Genomic DNA, 15,085 nt, shown 5'->3' with positions numbered 1-15,085 from the left:
TTCAGAATAGTAAATGACTTACAAAAGCTTTATTATACTGTTTTTTAATCTAATATCTTAGACTAGTTATTTCACTTTTAATTTACTATTCTGGTATGGTAATGTGCTAAATTCAGCTTCAGGATTAAGTATATACAGTGCATCCGGAAAGTATTCACAGCGCATCACTTTTTCCACATTTTGTTATGTTACAGACTTATTCCAAAATGGATTAAATTCATTTTTTTCCTTAGAATTCTACACACAACACCCCATAATGACAACATGAAAAAAGTTTACTTGAGGTTTTTGCAAATTTATTAAAAATAAAAAAACTGAGAAATTACATGTACATAAGTATTCACAGCCTTTGCTCAATACTTTGTCGATGCACCTTTGGCAGCAATTACAGCCTCTGGTCTTTTTGAATATGCTTGTCTACCTGCATTTTATGTTTTTCCCTTATCTCATGTTTCTACTGAAGACTCAAAAGACATTTTGACTGAATATAGAAATGTTTACAAAGTATAGATTATGTTTATCCCAATTTCAACGTTATAATGTTGCTCCTTTACATCTAGTCCTGTTTTAAGAACTATTTAACTAACCACACATGTATTTACAGAGTATGTGTCAGTTAACAGAACAATGTTTTTTTAACCTGGTTGTCCCTTAAAATCTTTGTTTTTAATACTCTTAACTTCTCATGAGCAACATATAATTGCATATAATTACACAATGATTTGTTCAATATGGATTTCTCAAAACCATTCAATGGTGAGAGCTGCTATGAAAATGCAAATGTACCATTGTTTTTTCAATCTTTTTTTCAAATTAGGGCATTAATACCTAAACCATTATTATTTCCTTGACACCATTAACCAAAGTGAATTACTAAGATGCATTATATCTGTTTACAGGTATTTGTTAGAGTTGGAGCATACAGGCAGTTTAAATCACTTGCTTTGGGGTCACATACATGATTCACAGTACATGAACTGAACTTAGCAGCATTATAGTTCAAAACAGCCAATGATTTTTGTTACTGCACTTCACTGTTAACCATTGTATACTTGCTTATATACAGTATTGCAATTATGGGAGTCTTAGCAGGTCAAAGATCCATTCTCAGTCAGCGGATAACAGTCAACATTATAATTTACTTACCACGTACCATTTCTTATTGCATATGGCTACTTTGTGTGCCTTTTAGCAATTTAGTTTTTATTGGTCCGAGTGGAATATCTAAATGCATTTGAAATAAGATACAGAACAAAACAATCACTGAACCAGGTAAAAGTGCTAATGAATCACAGGCATTTGTATATAAATTAGTCTTTGTATTTTACTATTCTCTTCATGAGTAATTAATGTTCTTATTGTTATTATTCTTAACTTTGATGTTTAGGCATTTAATATATTTCCGTTTTTTGTATTTCTGTGCTTTCATGTTAATAGGAAGATATGAATCTAAATGAAGAACGTAAAGCTCCACTGCGTGAAAAGGAGCTAAGCACCAAACATGAGATGGTTGTCCAGTATATTTCTGCAACTGCCAAATCTGTAAGTAATGATGAGGAAGCAAAATAAAAAAAAAAACATTTTAAGAACAGTTTATAATGACTTTCACCAGATTTTTTTTCTGTCTATTTAATTCACTGTTATCTTGTAATATCTTGCTGATAATTGACTTACTTTATTTACTGCATAAGGTCATTTGAATTTCTTAATACATTTAGAATTTGGTCTTCTTTACTTCTAAACCAATAGATAAGCTTTAGTTGTAGTAATGGACCACATATTTCAATTGCTGTTTATGTACATTTTGTCATAAAAGAGGGTACATTCTTAGTGCTTTTTTAAAAGTGAACTAATTATAGCCTCTTTAGTTTTATTTATTTTGATTTTAGAGTATATTATTGCAGTGATGATGATTTTCAGGTTGGTGTTCATATCTCATAAATGTATTTTGATGCTTCAGAGTTTCTTCTTATAAAGTGTGATGTAGACATCCATTGGATATTACAAATCACTATACTGTTATTTTTTAAAGCACTCTCTTTATATATGGGCTGCTGTTTCATTAAAAAAATTAATTACAACTTTTTGTAATATTAATCACAAATTATCGTATTTCTTCAAGCACATTCGTATTTTTCTGTAAAACAAAAATAACTGATTCAATTTTAATACAATACAATTTTAATAGTCACTTACCTATGCATATCAAATTATTCCTGTTTATTATTATTATTATTAGTCAGGCAGTCATTTTCCAACCCGCTATATCCTAACTCAGGGTCACGGGGGTCTGCTGGAGTCTATCCCAGCCATCAAAATGGTGCAAGGCAGGAACAAACCCCAGGCAGGGGGCATGCCCACCACAGTATTACTATTATTATTAACAGTTCTGAGTAACAGAATACAGTGCCCACCAAACACCCATATTCTCCATCCTTTGGGGTGCAATAATATTAAATATATAAATATATGTATATTATTATATATAAATATATTTAATAATATATTGGGAAAACCTGGATAGGAGTCATTAATTAGACTGAAATGTGTATAGATTAGGCTTCTAAACTGCCAAGGACAGACTAAAAAAAATTGTAAATACAGTATGTGTCAAATAAGGTTACTTATTTTGAAGTTTTAAATTATACATTGTCACTGAATGTGTCATTTATAAACTATAAAAGAAGTCTATTTAACTGTCTTAGCCTTCATGCCAAATAGATGGGAATGTTAGCATGATCACTTTGCACTGATTATTTCCTAGTTTTATTGGTTACAGTATATAATGTAGACTATAAAGTAGGCAACAGTACATAGCATACCATTATTTAAACAACAACATACCATGTCTGCTTTGACGGAAGTCTGATTGAGGTATAAGGAATTGGGCAATTCCGCTCTGTGTCATTTGCTCTTAAGCTGCTCAGACATGGGTAGCACCAGCACCATGCTGTTTCATGTATGTTATCAATCCATGGGCGACCAGAAAAGCTTGATGGCAAGCATATTTGTCACCAGTGACAGGGCTGACCCACTAACATTCTGTCTCCCATACCAGGACAGTTTTTTTTATGGACAGACTTGGATATATATGTTTGAAGTGATGTGTCTTCGAAAATAAGGGACAAATCACATCCCTTATTAATTCAATACAGTACCGCAGCATTTTATGTACCAATGTGGGACAATCCTGTATTATAACAGATGGGTAACAAACCTAATAGGGTATGTGGATGAAGATCATTAAGAAATGACATAAGAAACAATCAAATGCCAGCAACATGCTTCTACTTTTAATAGACCTGGATTCATGTTGTGCTGCTTCATTAACAATGTGTGAAGCACAGTCAGATTAACCAGATTAAAGTAACACATTTAAAGTTTGCATTAAAAATTCAATCATTGAAATTTTTAATGCACTAACTGCATGCGTTAAAGGCAATCAATCTGTAGCTGTACTGTAATTTGTGTATTTTATGTACAGTATGTTTGTGTATATATATATATATATATATATATATATATATATATATATATATATATATATATATATATATATATATAGTCACAAGAACGAGACATGGACAGATAAAGAGTTGGGGCAGCCACCCGTATAATGTGGTATCCTGGCTGCAAAAGGTTGTTTTATCAAAGTAATCAGCACTGAAGTGCATTCAACTGAGTCCAAAACAAGACTGAGGAAACAAAGGAAAAGGGGCAGGTTTTAAAGGGGGAGACAGGAAGTGAGGTCATATGGATCTGGCACGTGGTCTTCCACCATTGGTTCATAGCCAGACGTGACATCAGAGGGACTGGAGCTGGTGTGGCCGACTTCCATTGGCTCAGTCCCGAAGTGATGTCAGGAGATCCAGGTGAAATCCCCGGGATGGTCTACAGGCAAGGGAGAAAAGAGTCAGTGCACTCTGCCACACCCCGCATGCCTCCGAACTGCCTTCACTCAAGCCCTTTAGCTGCCTCCCATGCGCACGTGTGTGACAAGGCCCCCCCCTTAGCCCAGACCTGTCGGGTCGGGCGACCCTAACCGAGAGGTCGTGAACCCGAGAAAGAGCATCAGCGTTGGCGTGAGAGCCCCCCGACGATGAACGAGCGAAAACTTGTATGGCTGTAGGTCAAGAAACCACCGGGTGACCCGCGGATTCGACTCCCTGTGGAGGGCCATCCACTGTAGAGGTGCATGGTCCGTGACAAGGGTGAATTCCGGCCCAACAGGTAGTACCTCAGCTGAGTAATCGCCATTTAATCGCCAGAGCCTCCCTCTCCACCGCAGCATACCTGGTCTCCCGGTCCAACAGTTTCCGCTCAGGAACATGATGGGGTGCTCCACACCATCGACGCTTTGGCTCAGCACGGCGCCCAGGCCTGTGTCCGCGTCCGCCTGGAGGATGAAAGGCAAAGAAAAGTTAGGTGCCATCAAAACAGGTGTGGACGTAAGGGCCTGCTTTAAGTCACCAAATGCAGCGCTGTTTTTCAGTCCATACCACAATGTTCGGGCCCTCTTCTTTGTTAAATCAGTCAAGGCGCCGCTCTCTCCGAAACCGGGTACAAACCGGGCGGTAGTACCCGCTAACCCGAAAGGCTTGGACCTGCCGCTTGGTTCATGGACGGGCCATTTCAGAATGGCATCAATTTTGGAGCACTGTGGCCTTACGGTACCCGACCCACCAGGTAGCCTAAATATTTGGCCTCGCTTAATCCAAGAAGCATTTCTGGGATTAATCCGAGCCCGCCTCACCAAGTGTCCGTAATACCGCTTGGACATGCTGTAGGTGTTCCTTCCATGTGCTGGAATAGATGACCACGCCATCCAGGTAGGCAGCACTGTATGAGTTATGAGGCGAAGCACTTTGTCCACCAGACGCTGAAAGGTTGCTGGAGCCCCGTAACCCAAATGGAAGGACACGATACTGCCAGTGTCCGCTAGGGGTACTAAACGGTTTTTCCTTCGGAGTCCGTTAAAGGAACCTGCCAGTACCCTTTGTCATGTCAAGTGTGGTCAGGTATTGAGCCTGTCCAAGCCTCTCGAGGAGGTCGCCCACGCGTGGCATTGGATAGCATCAAATTGGGAGACTTGATTGCCGACGGAAGTCATTGCAGAACCTCCAACTCCGCCAGGCTTACCGACGAGCACAATGGGGCTGGACCAGGGACTATAACTTTCCTCAATCACACCTAGCTCCAGCATGCGCTTGATCTCAAGCTCCACTTCAGCCTTTTTTGCCTCGGGAAGACGATATAGGCGTTCTCGGACAACAACCCCGGCTCTGTCACGATGTTGTGCTCAATCAGAGAGGTCCTTCCGGGTTCTCACTGACTACCTCCCGACGGTCCGGATAACTGTTTCCAGCTCCTGCCGCTGTCTGGGACTTAAGTCCGTGCCGAAGTTAAGGTCGTGTGTGTGAGCGAAGAGTGAGCGGGGCTGGCCGGAGGAGGGAGCGGGGTCCCTGTCCTTCCACGGTTTCAGCAGGTTCACATGATAAACCCGCTCCTTTGGCCGACGCTTGGGTTGACTCACCAAATAGTCGACCAGTCCCTTCCTCTCCTTAACTTCGTAGGGGCCCTGCCAGTGGGCAAGCAATTTAGAGTGGGAGGTAGGCACTAGGACCATGACCCGATCTCCGGGCGGAACTCCCGAAGAGACGTGCGCGGTTGTAGTACCGGCCTGTGCTGCTTGAGCCTCCTCCATGTGACTTTTAAGGACAGGCGAATCTTTCCAAATCTATCGCAACTGCGCGATATACTCCAGTATGTTTGTGGAGGGAAGAGCCTCTTCTTCCCAGCCTTCTTTCAAAATATCTAATATGCCCCGAGGTTGTTGCCCATACAGTAGTTCAAAAGGGGAGAACCCCGTGGAGGCTTGTGGGACTTCCCGATAGGCAAAAAGGACGAGGGGGAGGAGCTGATCCCAGTTCCTTCCATCCTCGCTGACCACCTTACGCAGCATTTGCTTGAGAGTTTGATTAAACCTCTCTACTAATCCGTCGGTTTGAGGATGATACACCGAGGTCTTTAAATGCTTTATTTTCAGTAATCTGGCAGTCTCCTTGAACGTTTCCGAGGTGAAGGGGTCCCCTGGTCTGTCAAGACTTCTTTGGGGATCCCCACGCCAATACCCTAGTAATTCCCGTGCGATGGCTTTAGAGGTAGCTGAGCGCAACGGAACAGCTTCGGGGTATCGTGTAGCGTAATCCACGAGGACTAAAATGTACTTGTGTCCTCGGGCTGAGGGCTCCAGGGGTCCCACCAGGTCGACCCCGATTCTGTGGAAGGGAACGTCAATTAGTGGAATAGGAACAAGAGGAGCACGGTCCCTCCTAGGAATTTGTGCAGTTGACACTCCGGCAGGAAGCGCCAAAGCGGCGAACCTCCTCATTAATTCCTGGCCAGTAGAAACGGAGCTTGATCCGCTCCAGAGTTTTTTCGGTGCCCAGGTGGCCACCTAGGAGGTGGGCGTGTGCTAGCTCGCAGACCTGCCGCCGAAGGTACGCTGCACTAGCAGCAGCCTCTCTCCTGCCCGTCATGCATTGCTACACGGTAAAGGAGGTCATTATCTAGCACAAAGTAGGGGCCCTGTGGCATCGACTGACTAGTGCGCTGGCCATTGACAAGGACCACTGCATTTTTTACAAACTTCAGGGAGTCATCATTCCATTGCTCCCTTCTAAAAGAAGCCGGCGCTTCTTTAAATTGGAACCGCAACACGGAGAGAGGGTCAGCGTCGACCTCAATGGGCGTGGTTTCCTCCCGCCCCGCGGCGTTGGTGGATGATGTGTAGCCCGCGGCGCCCGGAGTTGCCACGCCAGTCAGGGCGACCGCTTCGCTCTCTGCCGGCTGATTACACGGCGTGGAGGCAGCTTGAGACGGGTTATCTCCGTCCATAACGAGGCCCAAATTAACCCCGGGAGTGGTATGTGTCTCACCTTTTGATTTTAGACCAGTCCCGCCTCTAGTATCACCGGGTGTGGAGGATCAGGTAGGACCGCTACGGTGAGTTTATGAACTGACCCTCCGTAACTGATGACACAAGCGGCGGACCTGTACCAGCGGATGTCTCCGTGGACACAGGTTATACCGGTCTTAAATTTTAGCCACTGTTGCGGTTGCACAAAGCGGCGGGCAACAATGGAAATGTTGCTGCCGGAGTCGAACAAACCTGTGGTCTTGTGTCCGTTGACGATCACCACGCCAGTATGTGGGACCGCCAACGGATTAGCCAGAGCACACCAACCCCTCCTCGCCCTCCACCTGCATTCCTCCTTGCCTCCAAGCGGTTTGCGCGCCCGCGGCACCGCGGACGCCAATACGAGCTCGGATTGTACAGGGAGGGGCTAGGTCTTGGAACGTACCCCGGCTGAGTTTGACATGAGGACGGTTCTGCTCCCCCAGAGTGTGAGGCCGCCCTCTGCGTCTCCATAAGCTCTATGAGCTCAGACATGTTCTTAAACTGCTTGCCCCAAACCGGCTGGGTGAAGCCAAGGGGAAGCGCTTCCAGGAGCAGATAGCAAGCTACCTGCTCTATTATTTGGTAGGGCGTGTTTTCAAATGGCGTAGCCAATGCCCTACCATTGCCCATAAGGACCAGGCTTGTTTGTTGGTCGGCGCTCAGGGTCCAACCTCCATTTTTATTTTATTCACCTGCCAGTCTGGGGCACCCCTAGGTGGTAAATGGGGCTTTGGTTTCACAGGGAGGCAGGCACTCTCCCCCAAGAGAGCATACTGAGTCCCTTTTGCCTCCCCCCTCCAGGGCAGCCCAATTCTGTGAGCCCCACCCACACACTCCCTGGCCTCCAGGTGGCCTAGTTATGAGTGCTGGGAGCGGAGCCCGCACCGGGTCACGCCGAACCACGGGGCACCCTCCCCGCCTGAATACTCGGCCCGGTACGCTCCCACCTGGGTATATTGCAGGTCCTGTCCCCTTCTCTTCTGGGACTTCTCCATCCTGCCGACTACGCCACTGTCACAAGAACGAGACATGGACAGATAAAGAGTTGGGGCAGCCACCCGTATATTGTGGTATCCTGGCTGCAAAAGTCGTTTTTCTTATCAAAATACAGGGCACTGAAGTGCATTCAACGAGTCCAAAACAAGACTGAGGAAACAAAGGAAAAGGGGCAGGTTTTAAAGGGGAGACAGGAAGTGAGGTCATATGGATCCGCACGTGGTCTTCCACCATTGGTTCATAGCGGAGGTGACATCAGAGGGACTGGAGCTGGTGTGGCCGACTTCCATTGGCTCAGTCCCGAAGTGATGTCAGGAGATCCAGGTGAAATCCCCGGGATGGTCTACAGGCAAGGGAGAAAAGAGTCAGTGCACTCTGCCACACCCGGCATGCCTCGAACTGCCTTCACTCAAGCCCTTTAGCTGCCTCCCATGCGCGTGTGTGACATATATATATATATATATATATATATATATATATATATATATATATATACTAGCTAGAAAATAATTATAAATATATGCATTTACTAAATAACAGATGCCACTCTGATATTTTGTTCTTTGCAGTATTTGTATTTCAAAACTTTTCTTGTTCTTTTCATTTGACAACTTTTATGTTGTATTTAATGTTTATGTTTTATGTAATAATTTTAAGAAGGAAAAAGAAATATGCTGATTGCACAAGTATTCAATCCTCTGCACAATTGACAAGGTAACAAGATTGTATTTTGTTGTTTCAGCTTGGCATCTGTAAGTTCTGCAGATATGAACAAGCACATAAAATACCATTTTGTTCAGCTACACCTTGACCAGTTTTTTTCATGTTATTTTACTAATAATATTTTTCTGTAACATAAGTAATAATGCATTATACATTTTTACTGCTTTCCTATTAATGGAAATTTTTCAGTACAAGTTTGGACTTAGATACAATATCAGGTTATGAACATCTGCAGGAATTAATAAATTGGGAGAAGGGTACAAAACAACATTCAATTGTTTGGGTATCTCAGTGGACACTGTTGCAGTTTTAAACCATCAAGACACTAACTCGAAAAATGTACCCTCAAAAATCTGTCTACAAACAAGTAAGATACTTTTGCTAGGGAGTTCAGTAGCTTGGAGTAGAATAAAAGTGCTTGAGTCTGCCATATCAGGAACCATACATAATACTGGCCTGTATGAGACTCAAAGAGAGTTGTGTGACATTGCATTTGGAGTTTGCTCAAAAGCACTAGAATTAAACAGTTGTGACGTGGGAAAAAGGTTTTGAAATCAGATTTGATTAATTTTATAGCCTTTTGACCAACGTTTACAAAGATATCTGTAAAGCAAACATAACATTGCCCACATCTCAAGAAAATCATGAATTCTGTGGACTGTGGATTTTGCACATTCTCCCTGTGTCAATTTTGCTCCAGCATCTTTTAAAAAGTGTTGTTTAGGTTAATTAGCTATTCCAGATTGTCAGAATATGAGTGTGAGATTGTGGCTGCTTTTGAGTGGATCCTACATAGGTGCCCTGTCTTGTGCCCAGGGTTTCTAACATAGGCTCCAGCCACCCTGAACTCTGAATTACTCTAAAAAGATTTGAGAATGTTATGTATGGCAGTTCTTTGGGATAGGTGTTAAAGCATGTCACTTCACTCAGACAACACTAAACAGACATATGAATATGTAATAATTGTATGAATATTACCCCTACTCCATAAAAAGTAATTATAATTTACAAATGAATATTATCTATTTTCCAGTTTGAATACTTTAAATAATGTTGTAGGCAAACCATTGATAAAAGCCCAACACTGAGCATGTAAACGTATTTTAACAGCATCAAAACCTAGTTTCTTGTTAATTTTCTTCTCATATTTGAGAAAAGAAACATGTTTGAAGTGATAAGTGAAATTTGCCACTAGCAGAGTGTTTGCCTTCTTTAACAGTATTAAACAATTAAAGAAAGTGTTTGCTGTTAAAAATTGGTGAATTCTTTGAACAGTGCAAAATTTCTTATGTGCTTCATTGACAACTGAAATTTGAAGAATTAGGGCTCTGTAGGCCTAAATATGTACAGTATGTTTCTTACTGCATGTAAGTGGCCTAATCTTGGAAACATGACACCAAAATATTAATTACAAAGCAATGATAATACAGTATGTAAAACTCCTTTTGATTAAAGATCCTACCACAAAATTATTTTTCCCCAGATCTGTATCTATCACTTAGTTTACAGGTTTATACTATTTTGACGCTGTTGTCTATAACCAGGTTTCCATCCAAGGAGTTTTTGCGAAAAAATATTCAGCGCTTCAAATTTTAGCTGATGGAAATGCTAATTATCGATAAAATGTTGTACATGTCGACATAATATTTTTCCGTTTAACTTTAGCGCATAAATTCCATATCGATACTTCAGATGTCGCAAAAACTGCACTGGAAACACTTTTTGTCGGAAAAAAAGGGCTTTAACGAAAATAAATGTGTCACATGATACATTTTCGTCACGTGCAATCAAAACGAGAATAGCGGAGCGGTTTGCATGGCCTGATGGAAGACTCGTTATTTCTCGTGATGAGCCAATGCAGTAGCGGATAGGCTGGGACGCCTGCTACTAAAAGGGGTACCTGAACTCCCTCCACATCAACTGTAGCCTGGGGGTGTCTCTCAGGATGTCTAAATAATACAAAAACCGCAAAGGTAATTTACTGTGCCAATCAAAATATTTAATAAATCGTGTGTCTCATTATCTAAACATTTTTTTCTTATTATTAAATGGCAGATGTTTTAGCATATATGAGAAATTCTCTCATTAATATTAACTTTAGTTTTTTTTGATTAAACGTCGTTATTTTGTATTAATTCAAATTTCAGTTTTAATTAAATACCTTAAGGGAAGCAGGTTACAGTACTAATTCAGTTGTTATCGCACTGAGAAGGGATGTTGAAAGGTAGGCGCACCTGTACAGATCCGATGCTGCAAACACAGCTGCATCATTTGCACTTCCAGGAGTGCCAACGCAAATGTCTCGTTTCATGCACCTGTCACCAACAAGGGCCTAGAGAACAATAGATGGCCACCCTTTGCAATTAATGTAATCGCGGTAGCCTTCCGTCGGGGGGAAAAATAGGCACGTGCGTGCCATCCAGCGCACGGTAAATCTGTGGCACAAGATGCACCAAGGAATTGCGGTATGCAGTTTCATTGGCCTCCGCTACAGTCAGAAGTCTGATATAACGCCACATTAATTTTTCTTTAATAGCGGTGCACACAGCATATACACATCGATGGACGGTAGTTTTACTAACCCCGAATGTTTCTCCAACTACTCTATACTCTGCGCAGGTTGCCAGCTTGTAAAGGGCGATGGCAATCCGCTTTTGGGTTGGAACCGGTGGTCGGTGACATCCTGTGATGGACGCAACATCAGGACTGATGAATCCACACAACATCTCAAACGTCGGCCGTGTCATTCTAAAATGTTGCAGCCAGAGATTTTCTGTGAAGTGTCTCTCCACCACCTCCTCCCAGAAGGTCTTATTCCGTTGTCTCTCCCATACCCGTGGGTTTCGTCGCACTGGGGTACTTTCTTCGAGCTCTAGGGCTATCAGACAAGCAACTGCTTCATTCTGCTGTCATCTTCGGATATTATGTACAATTCCAATTATTTGTGAAACTGAAATAACAGTAAGCTGGCAAATTTCAAAAAACTGTCTGAATAATCTCTCCATTTCTTTGTTTAGTGGAGGGGTTGTAATGTGGAAAACAAAAGGTAGATAATTTGCAATATACACAAAATTATGTATGGAAACGGCTCAAGGGCCGATTTTTTTTCGAGATACAATAAAACTTATGCGACAGTTCGTTTTGGAGGGGATGACGTCATCACGCACACCATTTTATCGATAAAAAGCCAGTTGGATGGAAACAGGCTGGAGACAGCAAATTTCGCACATTTTTTTTACGTATATTCTGCTTGTCGATAACAAAACGTCGCAAAAAACTGGATGGAAACTTGGCTAGTGAATTGTGTGATTAAGAATTAACACCGTCTATCTCATCTTCATTTTTAGTGTAATTAGTGCTTTCAAGAAAAATTCTTTACCTGTCTGCCAGGAATGCATTGTGCAAATAAAATAATGAACATTTAAAATTCTCATTTTTCAAGGTTGCATTATTTATTACATAGACAATCCTGCCTTCCATGGCAAGAACGGTTCAAATTTACAGGGGGTGCCCTAATATTCTATATTTTAATAAAACCTGCAAGGTTTACATTCAAAAGAAAATAAAAGCAAGTTGGACTCCCCTTATTAAACATCTTTTCCTTTATTACAAAACTAGGGGTCTCTCTTTTACTATTCAAAAGTGTGTTTACTTACCCTGGCAACAAAACCCATATTAGACAGATACACAGCACATTATTTTTCCCAAGGGGGAAATAATTACTAAATAAATAAGTTACATAAGTAATATAAAAGATTATGCCATCCCCTATCAAATACACTCCAGAATTACTAAAAATAAACAAAAGTGTTTAACTTGCCCAGAAATAAAAAAGAGCAGTTGCGTTCACACTAAGGCATTATACAGGCTTATTGCTATGGGTTAAAGGGAAACTCGGCAACTTTTCTGGACATACTTCTGATAATTTATTGGCTAAAAGTACTTAATGATAGTGTGTCAGAGAGAGGATGTGCTGCATTGTTCATAATGGTCATCAGTTTAGTTTTCATTTTCTCTTTTGCTACTACCTCCAGTGGATCAAGAGTGTGTCCTATAACTGTGCCACTACCCCCATTGAAGAACTGCAGTCTCTTAAGTCTCTCTGCACTCTCGAATATACTGTAGTTACTCTGTGTTATGAGATCAGCCTAGTCTGCCTTTGATGACGACCCACAAGTACTTGTAGCAGTACACCACCTTCATACATGCTTCTTTTATAACACTTTTAGCACTTTTCCCAACTTCTGTTGTTTTAAATGTGCTTTATAAATAAAATTGCCTTGACTTGACATTGTAGTGGGCGTACAGGTTCTTTGGTTAGATGAAAGTCAGTAACCAGTTCTTTGGTTTTGCTGATGTTAAGTGCTGACAATTCCTTTTGCACCAAGAAAAAAAGTTCTGCACCTGGCTTCTATAATCTGTCTCATCCCACTTATCAATACACTCCAAACTTGCAGATCCTCTGAGAATTCCTGCAAGTGACATGACCTGTTATGTTCATAGTCTGAAGTGTACAGGGCAGAGAGGAACACAGACAGGACTGTCCCTTGTGGTGCTCCAGTGTTGCTCACATGCTTATCAGAAATACTGTCCTTGAGCCTCACAAACTGCAGTCGGCCTGACAGATTGTCTGTTATCCAGTACATTATAGGCAAATTCACCTGTATATTCCTGAGATTACACCTTAACAGACAGGACTCGGTGGTACTTGTCCCAATGGGAATAAGCCTTGAGGAGCAAATAGATAATTGCATCATCCACTAAGAACTCTTTTGCACCTCAATATTTTTGATGTTGTCTAAAGTTTTGTTTTTTTTTGTCTTTTTTTATATTGTCAGATTCATTCTCCATATCTCTTCCTTGCACACCTCCCTCACCCTGAAGCAAGTGTGATAATGATTGGCTTTGGTTGTTCTTAATACAAGATTTACTTTAGCCAGTTAAGGTCATCTTTGTTACTAAAGAAGAATATAACAGTTTCTGCTCAGTAACATGATTTGTATGAATTGTTATGCTGTAAAAGTCTTGTTTCACATGATGCCATTATGATCAAAATTAATTGCATTCTGTACTGTGCACGAGTGATTTACACTTCATACCATTCCAAAGAAATATAAATCAGAATGAAATGTAAATCCAAATAAAGTATAAATCAGAATAATGTATTTTATGTAGTAAACACATAAATTAAGAAATAAGTAATTTTTCTTATGTGCAGCCAAATTAAATAAATCAAATATATTATTCAGATGAAACATAGCAGAGTATTAGAGACAGAATGTGGTCTCTTTATAATTGGACCAATGTAGTATGACAAATTAAATTAATATTTAGTAATTTCTCTGAAAAATGTTTTAATCATCTAACAAGGGTAAATTATCTACCATGGAAATATGTTGTTGGAATATTGGCACATGATTATGATAGCTTAAAATCATTAATTTAAAATACATTTTAGTGATTTATTATTTATAGTATATTTAGATATTTTGATGCCGTTTCTGTAGTATTCTGAAATACGTTGTATATACTGTATATATTCTATAATTGCATTTATACCTCTCTTAATTTACCTTTATTACATAATATTCTCAAATGAGCTTAATCCATATCAGGGCCATGATGGTTGTATCCCTCAATTATGCACTGTGTAGGAACCAGCTCTGGACAGAGCACCAGTTCATTGTGGGAACTACTAACAAACAGACTGTTACTTACACAGATAGACGATTTTTAATTGTCAATTAAACCAATAAGTAAAAAGGGAAGTTAAACACCCAGACAAAGATAAAATACACACTCTCCACAGATTGACTGTGACTAGGCACAGGATTCAGACCCAGAATGCTTGATCTATGAAGCAGGAGCACTAATCACTGCATCACCAGATATCAATGTCCTCAAAATAAATTTGTTGTCACATCAGTATTTTGTAACTGCATGCTAACTCTTGTTCAAGCAAGTTTATTTCTTACAAAATAATTCAACTTTAGTATCAAATTACTGCATAGTAACACTGATTTAAAACAAATTTCTTAAAAATGAAACAGACACAAGGGAATACAGTGCAAGTCATCTGATCATTTGTGACATGTATACATTTCACACAGCTAAGTATTTTTTCATGTATTGGTTTAAACATGTTTGAGAATGTTATATTAAATATTCTATAGTCTTTTATAATTCACAGCAGAAGGTTTTAAATTTTATTTTATTTCAGTTTTTAATATTATTTTTTATGTATTTTTATTAAAAAGAAAAAAAAGAAATTGTCAAACCAGCTTAAATGCCAATCAGCGTCATAGGTGACAAAGCCTGACTTGACACCATTGGGTGCCGGGTGGGAAACAGCCCTAATATGGGCATCAATTGCAAGGCACACTTATGCACTCATACCCTCTAATA

General features: G+C 40.6%; 1 protein-coding gene across 8 annotated transcripts in view; it reads left to right on the top strand.

Annotated features, from left to right (window-relative positions):
- The window catches only part of diaph2 (diaphanous-related formin 2), a 1,278,655-nt gene that overhangs the window by 142,632 nt on the left and 1,120,938 nt on the right, over positions 1-15,085 (top strand). For all 8 annotated transcript variants that reach the window (XM_039766010.1, XM_039766009.1, XM_039766012.1 and 5 more), the window contains one exon: positions 1,438-1,542. In XM_039766010.1, the coding sequence (XP_039621944.1) occupies positions 1,438-1,542 (105 nt within the window). The remainder of the gene's footprint in view (positions 1-1,437; positions 1,543-15,085) is intronic.

Source organism: Polypterus senegalus, chromosome 10, assembly GCF_016835505.1.
Source record: "Polypterus senegalus isolate Bchr_013 chromosome 10, ASM1683550v1, whole genome shotgun sequence".
In the NCBI taxonomy this organism is placed as follows: domain Eukaryota; kingdom Metazoa; phylum Chordata; class Cladistia; order Polypteriformes; family Polypteridae; genus Polypterus; species Polypterus senegalus.
Note: the sequence above shows the minus strand (reverse complement) of the source record. Positions and strands in the feature narration are given on the sequence as shown.